The sequence below is a fragment of the Barbus barbus genome, assembly GCF_936440315.1.
Source record: "Barbus barbus genome assembly, chromosome: 42".
NCBI classification, from domain to species: domain Eukaryota; kingdom Metazoa; phylum Chordata; class Actinopteri; order Cypriniformes; family Cyprinidae; genus Barbus; species Barbus barbus.
This window is the reverse complement of record NC_136720.1, coordinates 25,050,296-25,074,230: the sequence shown is the minus strand read 5'-3', so window position 1 is coordinate 25,074,230 and position 23,935 is coordinate 25,050,296. Positions and strand designations below refer to the sequence as shown.

Here is a 23,935-nt window from a genome sequence, read left to right as displayed (position 1 = left end):
CAACTGGGGAAGTATGGAGATATTTTATCGATTTTTTTTTTTTTTTTTTGCTTTGGATTTAAAACCACATAAGGTTTGGGTTTATAAACACCGGATTTCTATTGATTTCATTTGAGTCAGATACACCATTTTTGCTGTCTGAACGAACGAGTAGCTCCAGAGGGCACCCTGGACGATGGGGCGGGGCGACACGTGTTGCTCCGCCCACCCCCAATTTCATTGGTTTATAATACAGCAGAGCTTATTGGTGTAGACGTTTGCTCATGAGCATTCTTTTATATACGATTTTACCAATGATCTATGCTGTTTGGCTGTACTACAGAAATATTAAGTGCTAACAACAGCGATTTTAGTTAGAATCAATTAGCAAATGGGGTTTTTTTTTTTTATTTATGATGAATTAAGATTAAGTCCCTATCAAACACTTGGTGGCGGCATCTCCGAGTACTTCAGGCAGAACAGAGCTAATATGTGCAACTCACGAATTAAGTCTGGGGAACAAATTCTTAATTCGTGGCCATGATATAGTCCTACCTATGCTATAAATAGCCTCACCTATGAGAAATATTAATTATGTTTCTGTGTGATGAATGTAAATAGTGGTCCTCAATCTCAACAGGTGGGTTGCACGTTAAATGAAGTCAGATATTATTGCACTTTTCACAGTACACAAAGCAGACATACTTCAACATTGAGCAGTTTTAGCTGGGCAATGTTGATAAAAAATGATCCACTATTTGAGATTTAGCTGTTTTGTATAATGTGTATTTATATGTAGCTTTATTTTAGGATCGGTGGATAAGCAAAAACTGACGATGATAATACACTGTAGTTCAGTAAGACATAGGACAAACCTGCAAATGGTTTTATTTTAAAGAACAACTGCGGTGACAAATAAGACAATAATACCAACTAGTCCATCAGCGTGAATTGGGGTTTTATGTGTGGATAATGGGAATAAAAAATTTTTTTTTGCATATAGGCCTATTTTAAATGTTTTTGTTTACTAAAACAGCTGTTATTAAATCTATTATTATTAATGTGCTTTAGTGTGTATTTAAGCAATAAATGTTCATTTTCTCTGCAACATTTTTAATTATACTTTTATAGACTATATGCACAAATTAAATTACTGGTTTTGTGGCTCAGTCCTTTTTAAAAGAACCAGGAATTTTAGTTGATTTTTAGTAGTTATTATAGTTTTTAATAAAAAAGTATTAATCATAGAGAAGGTCTCTTTTACTCATTAAAGGTGCTCATGTACCTGTTGCACAGATTTACACCTCCAAGTGATTTACTATTTGATAGTTATGCATGTCTATATGGCTACAATGATCAAGTGTTAATAACTAAATCTAAATTCGTACACAGATTAGAACTCGCAATGAGGGCGTGGATACAGAAATAATTGGATTTTTAATATCTGATGTCACGGACAATTATTTACTAGGCTCACATATTTTATTAAGATATAAACAAGGAAACACCATGAAAACATTTTATTAGCTATTTCTAACATACAAGTTTGTGATGCATTGAGCAACGTAACTCATCTCTTTAAACAACAACAAAACACGGTTGTGCTTTAAAACGTAAAATCAACCGCTTATGCTCGTGTTATCTCTAAAATACAATAATTTGCGTATAAAATCCCAATTTAGTGCTGATCCGTGGCCTGCCGATCCTCAAGGAAATATGAATGAAGCGCTATTCAGCCTGAAGAACCAGGAGGTGCTGTCATCAATGTAAACAATGACTTCATCTGACTAAAAGTACCATGGTTACTAAACAGATAATAATTAAGATAGGCCTATGATTCTATGATGAGAGTTAGCACATAATATTTCTGCAATATGGCCAAATCAATTACAAAATCGTAAACAAAGGAACGAGCATTCTCGGGTCTACACCAATAAGATTTGCCGTGTTATAAACCAATGGAATTGGGGGTGGACGGATGTGCCCCGCCCCAATGTGTCACCCTGTCCCAATCGTCCAGATTGCACTCTGGAGTACTTGGAGCAAACTGATGAGCTTCCACATTAGTTTAACTGATGCACATATTGTTGTACAGTGCCCCCTCTAGTGGCCAACACAATAAATAAAAACAGATAAGATCATTACATGGTATTGTGCAATAACTGTTATCTGTAATACTACTATCTATTTTCTCAATCTGAAGGTGCTGTTTTTAAAAACAGAGTAAAGTGAGTGTTTAACATGACTGTTTCAAATATAATCTCTTCATCATCACACACAACCTTACAGCACTGCAACAGGATTACAAAAATTGATTGTCACTATTGATTGTCTGTGTGTGTCTGTGTGTGTGTGCGTGTGTTTGTGCAGCTGAGGAAATTTAATGCATGAGAAAATCTGCACAATGACGCAGCATAAAACATGGGTGAAATACACACTTCTAGTGAATATATGCATGTGTGTGTACTTGTGTTGCTACACGTGTATAACAGCACGTACACGCACACGCGCACGCACGCATGCACACGCACACACACACACACACACGCACGCACGCACGCACACACACACACACACACACACACGAGTTGGTCGCTTAATTTGATGCAAAAGCAAATAAAGGAGAAGCTGAAGTGACAGAGCTGAATCACTTTATGCTAATCATTCATTAGAGATGCTCGTTTGAGATGCAATATGAATATTTCATCCTCATCACTGAGGCTGTGAAGAAACTGATTACTAATGAGCCAATTAACCAAATAGCCGCGTGATCTCAAATTGAGAGTTATCGCGAGCTCTATTCTCTGCTTCACATTAATCTACGCTTCCGCTGTTTGCACACAAATGTCAAAAACCATATAGGAAATTAAATGTCAATGTCAGACTTTAAAGCATCGGAGCATGTTTGCTTCGTGTTTGCTGCACATCAGAGACACCGAATATTCTGAGCCCTTGTAATAAAATCATTGGAGCTTCTCATTGGAAAACCCTTTTTATAGACAGAAAGGTAATAATCTAGACTGGAAGTAGGCCTATAACCAACCTGGAGCACAGCCACAATCAAAATATATGAGGGCAGACAATTTAATATTGTCTACACACACATATAGAGAGTATGTTTGGAATTTAATTTAATATACATATCATATAAATATATATTTGTATTAAAAATATATAAATGATGTGTGTGTGTAAGAAGTTGATTTTTTTAAATATATATATTTTAACATACAATGTGATAAAAATCTATATTGATGAATTACACATTATAATTTTGTATTATAAATTATATATAAATGTATACATTTTACATAAATTTATTTCCAAAACTTTTGTTTCATATTCAATCTTGCTGCCACATATAAACATTATAAAAAACATAAATTGACAAAATTATGTAAAATAAATGATATATAAATGTGTACATTTTATCTAAATTTATTTATCTTTCATTTCCAATCATAATACATATATAAACATTATAAAAATGTATATTGATGAAATTGTGCATAATAAATTATAAATATAGCTTTATAAATTTTATATAAATTTACTTCCAAAAATTGACATTTCACTTCCAACCATGCTGTCAATTTTTTATTAATTTAAATTTGATTTAATTTGAATTAATTTAATAATTCAAAATGACAATTTATTTCCAAGATGATATTTGGCCACCACTCAATGAATTAAACTATGAATTGTAAAATATGTATTGTAGCAAGTTCATGTGACTATAAAACAATTCAGTTTTGAAAGAAGAAAACGTTTATTGTTGATTCTGTTCCACATACTATAAAAACAGCATGCTTTACAGGATATAACGTTAAGTATCACATTCGCGAACATAGTGCCTATGCAGACTTTGACACGCAGAAGCACAGATGACACACACACAGATGAATGTCAGCTTCTTACCTGGGGTGACAGGGTTTTCTCTGCTCTCTGCATGATGCTGAACACACACAAACACACACGTCACAGACAGACACACACAGCGAGGGTCCACCAGGCAGTGTTGGTTTTGGTGTTGGTGGGATTTTGTGCGTTGGGACACGTTGGCAGCAGACAGACAGATGGCATGAAAAAAAGACAAAGACAAACAGGGAAAAAAAGAAAAGCAGCATTAGTTAAAAATGACACACACATAAGGACACATAAGACACTGGCAACAAAATCCAACTGAACAGAGCACAAAATACTAAGCAGAAGAAAATCAGGGAGGGTTAGACGAGCCAAACACACGCACACACACACACTCTCTCTCTCACACACTCACACTCTCACACACACACACTCTCTCTCTCTCACACACACACACACACTCTCACACACACACACTCTCTCTCTCACTCGCACACACACACTCTCACACACACACTCTCTCTCTCTCTCTCACACACACACACACACTCTCACACACACACACTCTCTCTCTCTCACACACACACACACACTCTCACACACACACACACTCTCTCTCTCACACGCACACACACTCTCTCTCACACACACACTCCGGACAATGTGGATTGGCAAAGATTATAGTAAACAGAGATCAAAGCCACGACAATACAAAGCTCTGGGATTCTGATTGGTCGGCACATCTGTCAATTAAACGGTACAACAAACACACCGGAGTAATTGGCACCCACATTGAGTCCCGTTTAATCAAATGAAGCCGGTTTAAGGTCATGTAGGCTATTGATGGATTACTAAAGCTTTTAGAGCCTCTATGGACGGCTGTAATTGAATGAAATCTATACAGAAATGTGTGTGACCAGTTTATACAGTGTTGAACCATTAATGCCAGTTCCTTTAAACATTATTAGCTGTGTTTGTAAAGCATCATACTTGGGGTAAGTGATCTGAACAAACACTTAAACCGCACCTCAAATCATGTGGATTGCTGTTCATTTGCTTGTATAATAAAAAAGGAGCATATTGAACATAAAACTAACTAGACTAATCATGTCAGTCTGTCTGAATGTACGATAAACCAGCGAACCTAATCTGCTAAAATGTTTTAGCTCTGTACAAATATAATTTAATAACAGTCAGAGCGGATAGAAAAGCTCAAGGATTTATGATGTTTGACCACTTATGACAGTATCAAAGCTGTTTTCAGCATTACTGGGATTAAGTACGAAAAAAACACTGAATCAATCCAAAAGCCTGTTTCACTTTGCACTGCACTGTGGGCAGTTTTGTTATTGTGAAAAAAAACTAAAATGGTTAAAAATTATTTTTATTACTTATTAGTTGGAGTACTAAAATGACTAAAACTGAAATAAAATAAGGCTAAATAGAAATCAAAAACTACTACTATAATTCTTTTTTTATAATTTTCATAAAATTACTAAACTTATAACCAAAATTCAAATGAAAACTGAAAATATGACAGCTATTCAGAAAATAAAGCTAAATAGAAATATAAAAAAACTACTAAAACTGACAAAGCACAACAAAATGAATAAACCTATGACTAAAATTAAAATGAATAAAAAATCTAATAAATAATAATAAAGATAATAAAAACATGAATGACAAAAGCACACAAAATTACTCAAAATTTGAAAGAAAATGTAAAATATATTTAAATATTTAAAATGCAGCTGCGTGCACATTTTGGTGGCAGAAACACACGGTAACAAGCGGAGAGAAACGGGAAAAATCCACGGAATAAGAGATAAAATGTATTGTTGTGCTTTTGGATGTCAGGATCAGAATGCAAATCTTTCAAAAACGCCATTTGAAGCTAAACACAGATGTTTAAATGGACAGACTAATGAATGAAACCTGCTATGATTAATCTACTTTTAAAGCATAAATTTGATTTAAACAATTGGTCTACATGATATTCACATATGCAGTTCATTTGGGAACATATTATATTTGCCCTACAGTTACAGCATGAATTTAAACCTATAACATTTTACATAAAACGTTTCCTAGTTTGTCTCACATTTCTTTTTTGAGACTTTTTTTGCAACTTTATATTTTGTTTTTCGGACTTTATAACTTGATTTAACTCAACAATAGCGAGTTTGTCCATTCTGAGGGCAGAAGTGTGGGATAGAAACTCAAAAGAGAGTTGATTTTTCTTATCAGAATTGCGAGATATAATCTAGGAATTGCGAGAATAAAGTCAGAATTTTGAAATATTGAAATTTTAACGCTGCTGCTACTACCAGACAAAAAAAAAACAAAAAAACCGAGCGGACTGGACAGAAACGATTTGCAGCACACAATTCTTATCAGAAAAGGTTCAATAAAGTATGTTATGGGCACGTCTAAAGATTTCTTATGCATCTCACCATGTCGTGTGTGAAATAATGTCTGTGTGCATGTGTGTAAAACAACTGATTTATATGCTTAATCATATGTAATTGTATATACATTGTTATGAGTAATTGTGGCTGGAATAATAAATGTAAGTTAGCTGTAAAAATAGTTGCCTGCTGAAACTGAAATATATATACATCTTCATGACTAGATAGACACTGTGAGTTTGTCTTAACTATACACGTTAGATGTGAGTCACTCAACCGGAGGGAATACTGTCAGATCCTCCATCCTTTGAATAAAAGCATGTGCGGGTCGGCCAATCTGGTTTCGTCTGTTAAAATGAACCTTTTCAAATAACAATCGCGGTCCCAGACAGTGAGTGACCTTACATCTGCAGGTAAATTTTCCAGTTATTGTTAAAAACCCAGCTAAACAGACTTCATAGCTAGAGTTAGTGAAGCGGTCGGTCAGTGGAATCTTTCTACCTCCACCTAAGCTCCGCCCACAGAAAAACATCACAATGTTTACTAACAGGAAAATGCTCTATACAGTGCCTATAGAAAATCATGTTTGAAAGAGTTACTTTATATTATAAATATATATTATACAATAAAAAAATTAATAAAAATCCAGCTTTATTTGCAAATTTTGCCTTACAGCAAACTAATAAAAAGATTACTGGCTGTAATTAAAGCTCTATGAAGTATTAAATCAGGAGACTGATGACTTTTCCAACCCTATTATTTTCGTTTTTTACTCTAACTTTCAGAACTTGCCTTTTTCTTTTAGTTTGATGTTGTAAGGCAAATTTATATTATATTATAAACAAAAACTACTAAAAATGGCAATACAACAAAATGACTAAACTTGAATTCAAATGAAAACTGAAAATATAAAAACTAAAACTAATTCAAAATATTATAATAGTATATAGATCATACTGAAATAACACAGGCTGTGGGATATGCTATATATATATATATATATGTCCCAAATTCACATTTTAGCAAATGCAGTAGACCGTCTGGCAATTTAATGTGAACACAAAATGTGAAAGCTTTAATATAAAGCACACATACTACATATCTAAAACAAAGCCAATCTCAGTTTTTTTTAAGAAAGGGCTGTTTCTATCACGGATGACGGCATGTTTTCATAGCGCAGCCTGGAAAGCATCTGTTTGGTAATCCTTAAACAACTCCACGTCTGCTCCGTTTCCTCCAGCATCCGTGTTAATGGCACTGCTCATGTTTGTCTATTCAGCTTCCCAAAAAAAGAGTGCTAAAACTATAAAAATGCAACAACTTCCCGCTGAATGCCTCGAAAGCTCTCAGATACTGTATCGATCATCTATTTAACCAAACCTTGATTATTTCCTCCAGGTCACATTCTACAGGTAATCTGCTATAAATATCACAAACTGAAAGCTTTTTTAAAGACATTGGCTATTTATGAATATTTCCATTTTATAATATTTAAACAGTAAACGTTGCACTCAGTTATGATATGGAGAGTCGTCATGCAAAAGCAACCGTTTAAATACCACTGTCGAAATGCACGATTCAATGCCAGCCTTTATTCATTTATTCAGTGAGTAAAAGCATCTGATAATAGGAGGGTTAGCGAGTTACAGCAAGTATTATTAGGCTGGTCATGTGATGTCGGCACCCATGAGGCGGTTCATTACCAACTAGAATTAAACAGCTTTTATTAGGCCACAGATATGACTGGAGACATTTTTTCTTTGAAAGAAATTATTCAGCAAGGACGCATTAAACAGATCCAAAGTGACAGCAAAGACATTTGTAATGTTATATAATATTTCTATTTCAAATAAATGCTGTTCTTTTGAACTTTCTATTCATCATAAAATCCTGATATTAAGCAGCACAGCCGTTTTCAATATTGATAATAATCAGAAAGGTTTCTTGAGCAGCAAATAAGCATATCAGAATGATTTCTGAAGGATCATGTGACACTAAAGACTGGAGTAATGATGCTGAAAATACAGCTTTGATCACAGGAATAAATTACATTACAGTTATTTTAAATCATAATAATATTCCACAATTTATAATGCCTTTTTGTGAAATAAAGCCAGCCTTGGTGAACATAAGACACTTCTTTCAAAAGCATTCACTGGCCTCAAAGTTTTGAATGACAGTGTTTGTAGTCAGACTACATAATAAATCAAAACAGACATTTTCAAGGTCCCTCCAGGACAGATTTAGTTCTCCTGCGGCGCTGGTCTGATGCTAAATTATGGTGATGACACACGGTTCTGTCTGGAAGTACAAATCAATTGAATTGCTCATCAGCAGCCACACAGAATCTATTAATTCACTTTGCAGCACTAAATGTGAGAGAAAATCAACATAATTCTGCAGAATGAATTTGCATGTGGTCAAACAGAGCTGGAGACGTGATCAAATAAACCAAAATATAAAATAAATGGACATGCAAGAGAATTTAAATGATCTTCCAATCCAAATAGCATCGATGCAATCAATCCCATGGTGCCTTGCATCAGCATGGTTTCTGCTGAGCTTCAAAGTCAATATACGCACACAGTGTGCATAAAGATCAGATGTGTATGCATGCAATGAATGTTGCAACCTTGCATATTTATTATGCAATTCAAGATGCATGTGACTGACTAATGAATAATGTTTAACAAATGCATTTTTTACCTCACTGATTAACATTAATGGCCACAAAGTGCTGTTGAGACTCGGCTCAGTGGTTTTGTTTAACATTCGGCTGCCAATAATTTATGAAACTTTGATTTACAGCCTGTTTAATATTTCTTCGGGAGTGAATTCAGATGAGTCAAGCAGCTTGCGAAACAAAGACGACAGCTGATGTGTTCGGGTGTTTTCCAGCAAATCCACATGGGAGATTAATGCGAAACACTCAAGAGCATTCGGTGTCTGCTCGAGTACAAACACAGTCGACGGGCCGGGACTCGACAGCATGGCGTTTCTGCCGGATCAGCACTGTCATGACTTTAACACCAAGTCACAAAACAACAGAAAAAGGCTGGGAAATTCACAGAAACATCAACAGTCAGAGCTGAAGCTTTATAAAACACCTAGAAAGAGTTGCAGTGTTCATCCGGAGGCGGTACAGTCAGTCCTGAGGGCGCAATTAAAGAAAATTAAAGCGCTTTTAAAGCACTGTGACTCACAAAAGCTTTTAGGAATGCGCAAAATTCGGTTTGCAGTCATTCAGGCAAACCACCGACTAGTTGGTTTTGAAATTTGTGATTTTTGCACATCCCTTGACAAAAGCCATGGATAATTAGGCTGTCTGCATAAGATATGCATTCAAAAATAGCTTTTTAAAAGGACTACTTGTAACGGGACACAATATTAAAAACAAAACGATTGTGACAGGAAAAACTGCACAGATATAGACATAAATTTAAGCCAATTTATTCTTCACTTTACCATAATGCAAGGTACAATGTTTATGGGACAGTCATGTACAAAGTATATTGATCTAAAGTCGCGGTCGAATCGAGTTGCATGTTCGGTTTGGTTTCAAAATTGGCTCATTATCATTAATTCTAGGTCTTCCTTCCTAATACCAACATATAGTAAGACTAAACTAAACTAAACTAAACTAAACTAAAATACAGTTGGTCCAACTTTTAAAAATGTACAAAATCAAAAAAAAATCCTGGCAGCAAAAGCATTTTGATTTTGTACTTTTTTTTAAAAAGTTGGACCAACTGTATATATATATATATTTTTTATTGTAGTATTGCTATATGTTGGTATTATTAATTTGTGGTGTTAATTATAAAAACCCTTAATTACAAAAATCAGACTCACAGATGCCTACTTTTAGATATTTAATTATTTAATTTCTATTTATTTACTTTAATATTATTATATATTAAATATAAATATACATTTTTTTTAATTATTCATTCTTAATAATATATAAAACAATCTAAATAATATATAAAATATATTGATTTCTCAAAATATATAAAAACTCAAATTCTAAAATATATATACATACAAAAATGTATATATAAATTGCCAACTTTAAGAAAACTTTATCTCCTCACCAGCACGAAGCATATATGCATATATACACATATATTTCTATGAACTTTTAATCTTTTTTTCACAGCCCTATTTGCTTACTTATAAATGCATTTCCTGTTCACTAGATATCAATATTCCAATAATCATGTAAACAAATTGAGAGATGCACTAAAACTATTTTCTAAATGAATTTCCAGCATGAAACAAATGCTGTAGATTATGCTGAAAATAATCTGCAAAGAGTTCTGTGTGACTCGTTCACAGTCAAAAACTCATGTTACATAAGCAAATAAGTGTTTTGTAACAAGAATGCTAAAAGAGAAAGGGAAAAAGTGATGGGAGAAAGAGAACAGAGGGTGAGAGGAAGGTAAAGCTGCTGTATAGAGTATAAGTCCATCACTGGGATGCTTTCAGATGCGCCTCATTGGCTGGTAATGGGCCACTCTGGTCCTGGGGTGGATCCTATTACCTCCGCGGTGGTCTCACTGTTCTCCGGTCAGCATTAATATACCGCCGGTCCGTTTCAGATGGTGTGGCAGACTACATTTTAGCCTCAAATCTCCCTGAAATTGTGTTCTGTTTGAGAGAACATTGTGAAGGCGATGGGACGGTAATGTCACCGAACCTCTTTCCGTCCACTTCAGGAGTGTGAAAATATCAATGAAGTCTGGGAAGGCAAAGGCATCGGATGGACGAATGACGTCTGTCAGCTGGTGTTAGAGGAGTCAGCAAACACTTGCTAATGACAGACGTTTAGCATCACACGCAGCTGACGAGGAAGAGGTGGAGGTGACAAACACACAAGATGCCAGAAGAAGAGGGATGGAGGAAAGGTGAAGTTTTACTGGCAAAGAAACAAACAGACGGCAGCAGGACAAATAACGATGGAAAATAAACAAATCCAGTTTTGCATTTACATTAGACATTGGCCTGAGAGTGAGAGCAGGCTAGAGACAGTGCTCACATACTTATGATATACTGAATCAAATATGAGACAAACTCTCAAATAAGTAAATGTAAATATAGTTTATTAAATAATATATAAAAAAAATAATTCTCAAATGTAAAAAACTAACAATATTTATATAAACAGCGGTGGGCAAAATGATTAGAACACCTGACAGATCTGAAAATATTGACCTTTTATGCCTCCAAAATATGATTTAATTTCATAATGTTCATGAAACATGCAGATGGTTGCTCTGATCACAACAAATATCAGATGAAGCGAGTCGTGCTGTTTTTATTCACTTTTAACTTTAATCTTTGGCATGTCCCCCTTTTGCAGCAATTACAGCAGCACATCTCTCTGGCATAGTGTCACTATATTTTCTCGCCCCAAATTTGCTCGATGGGGTTGAGGTCTGGACTTTGAGGGGACAGTCCATCATTTTCAATGTTACAGCAGATTTACATTTACATTTACATTTATTCATTTAGCTGACGCTTTTATCCAAAGCGACTTACAATTGCTATATATGTCAGAGGTCGCACGCCTCTGGAGCAACTAGGGGTTAAGTGTCTTGCTCAGGGACACATTGGTGTCTCACAGTGGATTCAAACCCGGGTCTCTCACACCAAAGACATGTGTCTTATCCACTGCACCATCACCACCAGATTCCTTCTGTCGCAGGCAGTTCTGGCAATAGTTTGTTTTATGAGTATTGTAATGGCCAATTCAACAAAAACAACTGAAACCTGAACTTAAATAAGTCAAGCGTTCTAACAGGGTTTCTGCAGGATTTTTAAGACTTTTTAAGACCTGCACAAATAAAATAAATACCATATGAGCAGGGTAAGGCAATGTCTATAGTACCATATTAAACTGTAAAATGAAAGCATAATTTACAATTCAGATACAAGTTTTCACAAAAACAAAAAGTTTATAAAATGATCAACTTTACATTTCAGCCTTTAAAAGCATTTTTAAGAAAATGGATAAGTCAAAAGTATTAATTATTATATAGATTTAAACAATTATTATCAATAAATTATTATATAAATTAAATAACATGAATTAGGGCTGTGCGATATTGACAAAAAATGATATCTTGATATTTTCTGGGATTTTATCAAGGACGATAATTATTCTCTGCCAGCATGTATCGCGTTTGGCACAAATATAACGGTTTTCCCGGTAAAGGCAGTACACAAAGCAGCGCAGCACCGGACTTTGAACTTTCAGCGCTCATGTTTATTTAATGAAATCATAGCCTTTTGAAGTTTAATCGTCACATTCAGCCATATCTCAATTTAAGACTTTTTAAGACCCCGCGGAAACCCTGTCTAATACATTTGGCCACCACTGTATATAATTCATATATGAAACATATAAAAAAGTAAAGTAGAAAAGAAAAAGTAAAAAAAATATATCATTCTCAAACAAATAAATATTACAATACTCCAATATCACAAAAAATGTCAATTACAGAATTTTTTAAATGATATATCAATAATTAAAATGATATTTAATTGTCAAATAACTTATTATTTGTTAAGGTGGAGTGGTAAATAAATCTGAGAAGTACATATTTACATTTCTTCAGCACAACGCTATTTTTATCACTCGTATTTAAAGGGAATCATGTCATCATGGCAAACCCCACTGACATTTTCATCAGAACATGTACAAATCTAGTTTTCTGTTGCTGTATTTACACACAGGCTGTGAGACTGGGTCACAATGGCATGAGAAGGGACTTTCCATAGTGAAGATGTTCACACACACACACACACACAGCTGTAAACGGACAGAGGCCTGCTTTCTGAACAGTTTGATAATGCTTTGACTGAACATCCACTGATAAACCACTGGCACAGATTAGCCAACAGCTGTCTTGTGTCCAGCAGTCACAACACACACACACACACACTATGCAAATGCTGTCACTATAGTAAAACTCCAGCATCTAAAGTTGCAACATTACCGCAGCCCACAGCTGATCAGAGTTCAGTAACTGTTCATCACAAATCACACGACACTCCCATCTGCACGTCTACAGGCCAACAGACTCACACAAGATCCAATAAGACACTCATATATCAACGCAGAACGCCGTCTACACCCAGCCATCCATCATCCGTCTGGATTTATCACGAGTAACAGATAGAAACGGAGCGCTAGCCTACCGTGAGCGAGCTGGAGTGTCTGCGTGGACACAGAGATCACACACACACACACACACACACATGAATCTCTTGGTTCTCCCACACGCTCCTCCATCTCACACGCAGCTCCTCCCTGCTTCTCTTCCCTGTCTGTTGATCATTAGATAATCGTCTGTTTGCTCAATGTTTCTCACAGCTGGTCAGTCAGTGAACTGGACACACACACCTTTACCTAGCTATCTTAAATAAGGACATACCGCAAATCCAAGACAAAATGCAGTAACCTGACATTTAGTATAAAGTTACGAGTGAAATCGGGTCTAAACTGTAGGTCTAAATCAACTGTTCAGATTCAGAGAAAACAGTGTGAAAATCAATCAAAAATCTATTTAAATCAATGTAAAATCTCTTTTATCATTGGGGACATATTGCAATTCACAATTTTCTTTTTCTTTTTTTTGTCAGCCAGATCTCTTTGACATTAAATATTTACTCAAAGAGATTTTAAAGTTAATATTTCCTAACAACACATTCACGTCAGTTAATAGTTACATGACATGCAAGTAAAAAAAATATATATATAAATACAGTGTTTAATAATAGTGTTTTATTTTGACTATTTTGTTTAATTTTATTTTAATGCTACATTATGAAATTAAATTTTTAGTTATTATATTTAATTATTAATTATTAGAACTAATTTAATTATTATTCATGTAATTAAATTATTATACTTAATTATTTTGATCTCTTAAAATATATAAATGATTTCATTATTAGCCTTTCATCTCAAAATGTTCAAATCTAGGCTACTAGATAAATATTTATAAACCACCCTGAGTTGACATCTGGATAATTACACCAACCCATCATGACTCATTTCCAGTTTCCATCATCTGTGTATTAATAATTCATCATTCATCCATTCGAAAACAAACTATTTGCTCTAAACCACATCATGAGGCCATTACAGAAAATAGAGACTGTGCATTAAGAAAACACGTAGGTTCTGAACTAATTCACAATGTAGCTTCACTTTATACCGGCACTCATTAGTGAAACAATACGGAGATATTGACAGACTATAAATAGCAGAAGTGCATCGATGGTGGTCTCTAAAGACCCTAAACTTAAGTAGCTGTAATTACACACAATGTGCTAATAATGGAAAAACAAATTAATTCCCATAAATGTGAGACTTTTTGAAGAGCGTTTGCAGCAGGTCACGATGAGTGAACGTCTTAGTCTCTCTGCTGTATTTCTAACTCAAACTCACATTTCCACTAGTGTTTGTGCATCTGTATTTAGTCGAAACATCCTGTTCATGGCTGACATCTGCTGTCGGATACAAGCTGCTCTGGGTTTGTGTCTATCCGCCTCCAAAGACAGGAAACGAGCGGCAGAGGCTTCCTGTCAACTAGTGAGTCGAAGTCTTTCTCCATCTGATGTAAAGTTATGCTGCGCTTCCTTATATATATATGTTTGTGTGTGTGTGTGTGTGTGTGTGTGTGTGTGTGTGTGTGTGTGTGTGTATATATATATATATATATATATATACACACACACACACACACACACATACACATATAACACATCAGAGGACACAGGGTCAGTTTGATGAAACTGAAGACTAGTGAAATGTAGGGCTGTCAAAATGGCTGAAAAACTAAATTCGAATTTTGTATTTAAATATTATCCATATTCGAATTATATTCGAATTTAAAAGGCATGATTTCAGTTAGGGGGAAAAAAAGCTTTTGGCTTCTCTCCTGAGGCCACAAAACGGCGCATCGAGCAAAATATTACTAATGCGTGTTTATTCAAAGCAATAAAATAACACGACTATCTTTGAAAAAAGTGCATAATGTTTAAAATAATGTTTATAAACCATATATAATTAATTAAGTTGCTTAAACAATTAGAAACAAAACAGCATCATGTGTGTATGTATAGTTTAATACAAAGGACCGAAAAACAATCACAAAGAGTACTTTTTTTCATTTAAAAACATGAGATGCAGTGGGATGGGGAAAAAGCATCTCGAGACATGTTTTTTAAAAGTTGAACTTACATTCATTTTACATGGCTTTCTAAACATGTGGACGCGAGTGCAAAAGAGATATATATATATATATATATATATAGTTTAATATTAATATTATTAATATTTAAATTAATACATTTATAATAATGTATAAAAATAAATATATAATCTTAAATACATTAATATTTCATTTAATTATTATCTATAATTCTAACAATAATTTTTTTACCAATAATTATTCATTTTTACGCAATAAATTTTTAACAGTAATAAGCAATAGGGGCTCAAAAAAAGGTCTTAAACATCAATAAAACTGACTTCACAATGTGAAAAAACTGGCTTAATCTCCTTTAATTTTATTAATAATATTATTTTGTGACAATGAGAAGTATCCCAGCATGCATTAGTGCTTTGTACTGTTCATTATTCACAGGCTCTGACAGCTGAGGTGTGTTTCTGTCTTTTGTAGTCGCTAATGGGACAGAAAGTGTGTGAGCGAGGTGATTTTAAAGTGTGTTTGGTGTCAGCAGCCTTGTTCTTGTCAATGTTAAGGCTGGTTCGGGTCTGTGTGAGCTCTAATGGCTCATTATATCCACATGAATGTGTGTGTGTGTGTGTGTGTGTGTGTGAGAAAGATCACTCACCTGAGTTCTCTCAGGATCTCCCTGAGACTCAGCACAAGGTTCCATGTTTGTCCAGACACCGCCGGTCAGTGTTGTTCACAGCTCTGCATGTCTGCGGAGACACAAACATATTTACTTCAAACAACTGAGTCACGCTGCATGCACTAGGATTTCTGTTTTTGAATTGCATGTAAAAAAAAATATTTTTTTGTGAACAATTGCTTTTATTGAAAAAATAAAGACCCAAACCACACACAAATCCAAAACAAACTACACATCAAAAAGAAGAAACAAAAGATTTAACAATATCCCCAAAAACTAAATGCAAACATGCACCGAGTGCCCCCCCCAGGGACACAAACCGCCACATGGGGAAGGCGACACACGCACACAGAAGCGCCCCAAAGGGGACAGACAAAGTCCATGCAGAAATCCCAAACGGATCATCCGATGATCTGGGCTCTTCTCCCAAATCTGATCAGAAAATAAAGTTTGTAAGTCACCACTGATATCCTAAGACCAGATCGTTGTCGTGGGTTTGTATGATTGTTTGAGGAGAAAAGAGTAAATATCTTAAGTAGAAATAACAGAATTATCAGTGGAGAGAATTACTTTTCACAAGGGATGTACAGGCAATTCTGTCAGCATCATCACCATTTCGGTCTAAAATAGAAATATTTAAATTTCTTCTAACAGTTATCAAAACACAGTCGCAGCAAAAGAGACCACCTCATAACATTCACCACTGCATCCATGAACATCATCCTTCCACATTGAGCTTCCCGGATTAAAGCAATCTCAACCTTTTTTCATTGCAACAGTTCCCCCCAAAAAATGTGTACATTTATGGAGGCCATTTAAACCATTGATATTACAACTTTGTATATTAATTTCAGTCATTACTATCAAACAAATAAGTGAACTAAAAATAAGAGAAAGGAATACCACTGCAAATGAATTAACTCAAGTCTGCCTTTCCATTAACATTAAATCCATTAAAAACTTTTGTAGACTGGGGTGAAAACCCCAGGCTGCCGCCCTCCCCTGTCTTAATCAGTGACAGTAACATGACAGCCAGTATAGTTCTTCAGAACACCGCCATTAGCCCTATTATAAGAGAACAGAATAACTTCAAATTCACACGAGTGATAAAGTGGGGTAAAAAAAATCAATCAATCAATAAATTAAAAAAATAAATAAAATGGACGTATACTCTCCATAACGAGAAAACAAACATACTGTAAATAATTGCATCATGTACATTGAAAACTGTACATTAGTGATACCAAGTTTCTTAGCATGAAGAACTGCCAGTAGCCGATCGTCCCATGAAGATCATTCTAGATCAGTAAATCAGAAGTCGAGTCACTTGGTATTATCAAACCCTTATGCCACGTCCATCCCAGGAGAATGAGGAGAGGGAATGGAGCTCAGGAATTGACGCGCTTCGTCCGGTGAGTGCATTAGTTTGGTTTCATGACGATCTTCAGCGTAGCTGGATACTGAAGAAAGGTCTGCAGACCTTTCAATTCCTCTTTCAATTCCGTCGCGGGAGAGAAGTCGGGGAAAAAGCTCAACATCGCACCATCACCCGCTTTTACAGAACTGCGTCGTCTCGCTTCATTAAGAATCAAATTCCTCTCAGTGTAGCGTAACAGCTTGAAGAGAAACACTCGCGGTTTGGAGTGATCCGTTGAAGCTCTGGAGTATTCGATCTCGATATCTCTGCCCGCAAGTGATGGGATCCAGACCGGCAGAGACCGAGAAAGCCGATCGGGTCATGTTTCTCGGTCCCCTCAGGTAGTCCCAGCAGCCGGAGATTACTGTGTCTGCTGCGGTCCTGTAACTCCGTCACCTGCTGCTCGAGGGCATCCAGACGGCCAATGTGTTCGCCGATCACTTTTTTCTGCTCTCTCTGTTCCCCGATTAAAAAGTCAACTTTAGAGCATATATTCTGGATTGTCGTCATGTGAGAGGCGAATTCGGTGCGCATCGCTGCTAAATCAGCCTTCAAAATGTCCTCAAATCGCTTTATAGTGATCGCCATGTTGTTTTCCTCGGCCGCTGGTTTTATTTTCTTCTTAATTGGCGAGGATGATGGTGAAAGATAAGCGAGTTTCCGACTGTGTGACATCTCCAGACCAACGACTAACGAAAAAACTACCCCAAATGCAAGAAAAGAAGAGGAAAAACAGCAAATTACAGGTTATTTACACGGAGCTCAGCTAATGTACGTCTTGGCTCATGAAAGCGTCATGTGACCCTCGAATTGCATGTAAAATTTCATTCCATTTGCATTACACAGTTTTAACATAAACTAACAAAAGCAATGTGATACATAGCAGAAACAGGTACGTTTTGCACAGGGATTATTTTAAGTATCACTTATACACTATTACAGTTTTTATTAACATATTGAATTTTTGTATTTTCCTTTTTCATTGTTGTAATTTTTCTGTATGTTGTCGTTTTTTAGTCATTATTATTGCCTATAAAGGTTTTATTAATATTTATAGATTTTTTAGTGTTAATTATCTTAATACATCAGGTTAAACTAAATAAAAATAAGAAGTGTTTCTATGGCAACTACACAAAGTGAAAAAATAAAATATATAAAAAACCTTCAGTTGATATTTATTTAAAAAATGCATGTATGCAAATAGTTTATAATCATCATAAATCTAATGTATTCATTGTGAAAACAATTTCATTTATTCAGTAAAATATTGGATTTATTGATGATGTGCATTTTAAAACATTCAGTTTATTAGCATATAGGGAAATATTACCTGTTAATTTGTGTAACTGGCAAATATGGATTATATTAGTTTATTCATTTTGTTTTTTAAAACTAATCACTTTGTTAAAACGGTATCATCAATATGGCTAATACTTTTATATGAAACTAAAAGATATAAATATTAAATTTAGGACTAAATATTTTTATGATTTTTAAGATTTAAGCTTATCCAAACATCTTAATCATAATTAAACACAATCAAAAAAATTTCACTCAACATTTGTTGTTAGAAAACTGGACACTTAGACAGAACGAGACCTGAAGACTGGCCAACTGCAGCTTGTTTTGCAAAATGACTGGCCATTTCTTAACAACTCTCATCATTTTTCCAGCATATTTCTTGACAATATCTGACACAAATAGCTCTTAATTGAAGTGCAAACATCGATGGCACACAGGTACTTCAGATAATTTGCTCTTCTCGGTTAAAACGGTCTCTTTATCCGACCATGATGCCGTCAATCAAGCAGCCCACACACACAGACACGTCCTCAGGTGCCGCACAGACCCTGATTCAACGCATGGCCTGTCAACTGTTCAGACTTTCGTTGGCGGAAACTTCTGATCTATAATTAGCAAAGTAGGTCATTGAAGGGGAAAGAAAAAAAACGAGGGAGAGAAAATAGAGACTGTCCAGGAGGCCTTGTGGGCTGTGAAATTGTAACAGTGTAGCGTGACAAGGCTTGATTTACACCCTTTAACTGACCTGAGCTCTTCTTGCCTTTTTATTATGTGTGTGTGTGTGTGTGTGTGTGTGTGTGTGTATGTATATATATATATATTCTTTTTTTTGTGTATATATATATACATATATATATATATAAACTTTTTGGAAACCAAAACATTTTTGTTAATTGAAACAAAGCAGAAATAAAATATATTATAAATCAAAACATTAGATGAACAACTTAAATTTATTTCATTTAGCTGCCAAAAGGAACATTTCAAATTTTATGTTCACTAGAATTACTAACTACAAAATGAAATAAATAAATGAAATAAAAACAATACTAAAATAAACCAAAATTTAAATAAATTACTAAAATGACAAGTTAACAAAATTAAAATTAAAAGTATGAGTATAAAAATAAAAGCCAGTTCAAAATATTATTCAAAATAAAATTGAAAATTTAAGTAAAACTGAAATAACTTCCTAAAAACGACAACAAATTTAACAAAAATAAAAAAGTGTATAAAAATAAGACAATTCAAAATATTATTAAAATAAAATAAATAAATAAAAAACAATAAAATAAAATAAAAACTAAAACAAAAAATATATTATTATTATTATTATTATATATAGTAAAAATAAAAGCCATTCAAATGCATAAATAAATTAAAATAAAACTGAAAATAACCTAAACTAAAATTTACAACTAAGCTAAAAATGTTTACAAAAATTAAATGCAAAGTACTAAACAAAATATAAAATAGAAGCCAATTTAAAATATGAATGTTAACTATAACAGTATATGAATACTAAAATAACACTGTTCTATCGGCCATTTCCCGTCTCAGACTCACAGCTTACTGACTAGTCAACACACCGTATGTGTGAGACTAGAGTGACCTTGTCACATTAACACACCAGCAGGACGCAAACGACAACCAGAAAGTGGCACACAACAGTGTGCCGACATGCTTCTTAAACTACATTCATACCTGTTGAATCTGAATGAATCTGAACTGCAGGCTCGGGATATCACACAAATATCACATCCACCAGAGATAATGGTCCGCAAACACACAAAAACACACACACTGCAGACCAAAGGGAATGGAAAGAGTTGCAAGCATCAAAGGACACTTCGATGCGTTCAGTGAAACACAAAGGTGAAAGGTGAGGTGAAAGGCTGTGGAGGGTTGTGCTGGTCTGGGAACAGCGATTGAAGCCGCAGGCGGTCCAGACAACAGGAGCGGAGAGGAATATTTAGCTCTCTAAACGCCTCTCTGTTTATTTAACACCTGTTCTGCTCGTTTCGTTCAGATTTTCTTATGCATGCGGTGGGTAGTTAAAAATACTCAAGGCATTTTATAAAACTATTTATATATTAAATTATCTATATATATATCCATCCATCCATCCATAACCATAAAGAAATAATTATAATAATAAATAAATGCCCTTTTTTAATGTAAAAACATATATAATTAAAAACAACCGCCACTTATCAAAGCCACTGAAATGTTAAATACAGTAAAATGTAGTTAAAAATAATCAAGGCATGTTTTCATAAAACAAATTGAAGGAAGACTTTTTAATAATTTTATTTAAATGTATCAATATAATAATGTATGGCAATAAACAATAACATGTAGTTCTATACATTTTTACTAAAACATGTAAAAATCATATATAACTGTAAAATGCCAGACATTTATGAATTAGTTTTTGTGATAATGCAAAAAAAAATCATGATTAATATTTTGAACAGATTCACTGAAACAGATCAAAATAAACTGATTCATGAAAATGAATTAAACTTCTCAAATCATATCGGAGTTATATTAGAGAAACTCTTAAAATAACTTAAAGGCAGGGCTCTACAGTGCATTTGCGACTGAAAACTACTGCGTGCGACTAGGAAAAAATATTTAGGAGCACCAGTGCGACTGAACCAGTCAGCATTTTTGTATTTGTGCTGAGGGAGCTTACATGTTTTTGCAGAGTTGAATAATGCATCACATATCAAAAAAACTTCAAGCTTTCTATAGATATAAATCCCATGTTTCTGTGTTGAGCATTTGCTGAGTTACACTTCATTTTAGTGACGTGTTTCTAAAAGCAGTTCGCAGAGAAGACAGAGAGCGCACCCTGTTTGTTTTCTTTTTTTTCCAAAACCACAAAGTTTTGTTGTAATCGTGAGTGTACACACAAAAAAGTAGACACTTAACAGTGTCGATTGATGTATAACACTTATTTGTGTGACCAAAATGAACAGAGTATTTTTAGTGTCTTTTGCACTGATCTTAAAAAAACAGAGCTGGTATCGCCAGCAATACAGCCGACCCCAGAGGGTTAAATACTGATTTCATTTGATTGGTATCTTAATAAAGTTAGAAAAATGCCATTACAAAGGTAAAAACTAAATTCCCTGTAAATCACTTTAAGGAGTCAAATATCACCTCGTAATGAGAAGGTTAATTTTTGATCAGAATTTTTGAGTATTGATTTGAAGGTGCTCCTAAATTTTTTAAATTAGGAGCACAAGCGCTCCTAAATAGAAAAGTGAGTGTAGAGCCCTGCTTAAAGGGGACCTATTATGCAAAAATCACTTTTATAAGGTGTTTGAACACAGTTGTGTGGCCGCAGTGTGTGAAAACAACCAGCCTATAATGGTAAAAATCCACTCACTCTCTCAGAACGAGCTGTTTCAGATTCTCCCTCTGTTCACGTCACCGAGGGGGAAAAGTCCCGCCCATTTGTGACGCTACCCTATAAGCATAGACACAGCCCTGAGTGAGAAGCAGCAGTCCGACTCTGCCATTACTGATTACTTGCTGTAGCTGCTGGAGATATACAGTACAATGTCAGCGCCAAAGAGGCATTTCAAGTGTTGTGTTTTGGGATGCACTACGAACATAGGAGTCTCCATAGACTCCCTCCATCTGAGCCACTGAGGACACTTACCCCTTTTCCACCAAAGCTGTTCCAGGTGCTGGTTCAGAGCCAGTGCTATTGCCGGTGCTTAGTTGGTTCGACTGGCGAGCCCTTTAAGAACCGGTTGCTTTTCCACAGGCTAGAGAGCCAATACAGAGCCAGGGCTTACGTCACTGAATACGTTTCATGTTTCGGTTCACTAGCACGGCACAACAGGCTTGTTCGAGGTGCATCAGCGCCACGCAGATCGATCGATCGGCACACAACACACTAAAGCACCGCGAGAGCGATCCAAAAGCATAAAGAGCCGTCTGCTTTCCAGTCGCTCCCGCAGCACCCCGATATGCCTCGCACCGAACGGTCCACGCAGCGCCGATCTATCCCGGACAAGCCTAAAGAAACTATCAGCAATGGTGGACGTTGCGTTGCTATTGATGTTCATGGCTTTGCGAACCTACATCGGCATCCAAACACGGCGAATCAAGCATGTTAGCGTTTAGCTGCTATTTCAAATATGGCGGTCAAAGTTTCTGTTCGTCTTGTTGGTCACGGTAACCCCACCCCCAGCTCCTGACGCAAGCGGTTCTTCCTTCTAGCCCAGCAATGTTTTGGTGCTACTTACGAACCGTTCGGAGCTGGTGCTTTGAGTGTCAAAAAACAAAGAACCGGTTTGAATCTCTGAACCAGCACTGGAACTGCCTTGGTGGAAACGGGGTAACTGTGGTTAAGTTTCATTGTCTAAGGAAATGTCCCAAATCTGTCGGGTATTTTGAGCTAAAACTTCACATACACACTCTGGGGACATCAGAGACTTATTTTACATCTTGTAAAAAGGAGCATAATAGGACCCCTTTAATGCTCTCAAGTCACACCACATTATAATTTTGTGCTCTTTTTTAACTATAAAAAGCTATTTTAAGCACCTTGTAGACAAAGAAAATATCCCAGGAGTCTGTTTCTTCCTATTGATCCATCAAAGCAATTTTTCAAGGACATTTAGACTTGATCTGAGGTATTGATACCCTGTCAGTGTGTAGAAATAACATCATTACACATGAAGGATTAGCTGCTTTAGGTCAGCGCTTCTAGATCACCTCTATCTCTGCACATTTTGTATGTTTCCCTTATTAAACGCACCTGATTCGACTCGTTAGTGGAAACCAAGTTTGGTTTCCACTGGTTTATGTGAACAAGGCTTTAAAAACACAATGAATTAAATTCAGGCTTTAAGATTAAACCACAAAAGCGGAAGAAAGGGAATCAAGATACTAAAACTGGAAATGGAAAATCTGTTTGTAGAAGTAAAACCACAATGGGCCAAATAAACCAGAAGAGCAGAATCAAACCAATTCCTAAATTATCTTTGTGATTTCACAGTGAATAATAAAGCAAAAAGCCTTCTGTAAGTTTCCCACGAGCGGCTGTAGTGCA

At 35.3% G+C, this 23,935-nt stretch overlaps 1 protein-coding gene across 5 annotated transcripts in view; it reads right to left on the bottom strand.

The window, feature by feature from the left end:
• osbpl8 (oxysterol binding protein-like 8) overlaps positions 1–23,935 on the bottom strand; it is an 80,630-nt gene that overhangs the window by 44,081 nt on the left and 12,614 nt on the right. For 2 of the 5 annotated variants that reach the window (XM_079403876.1, XM_079403877.1), the window contains exons 2-3: positions 16,122–16,212; positions 3,898–3,934 (exon numbers count right to left, since the gene is read on the bottom strand). In XM_079403876.1, coding sequence (XP_079260002.1) covers positions 3,898–3,934; positions 16,122–16,166 — 82 coding nt within the window. In that variant the 5' untranslated portion in view covers positions 16,167–16,212. Of the gene's footprint in view, positions 1–3,897; positions 3,935–13,454; positions 13,577–16,121; positions 16,213–23,935 lie in introns of those variants that run through there. The other 3 variants (XM_079403882.1, XM_079403879.1, XM_079403880.1) reach the window with 2 other exon arrangements.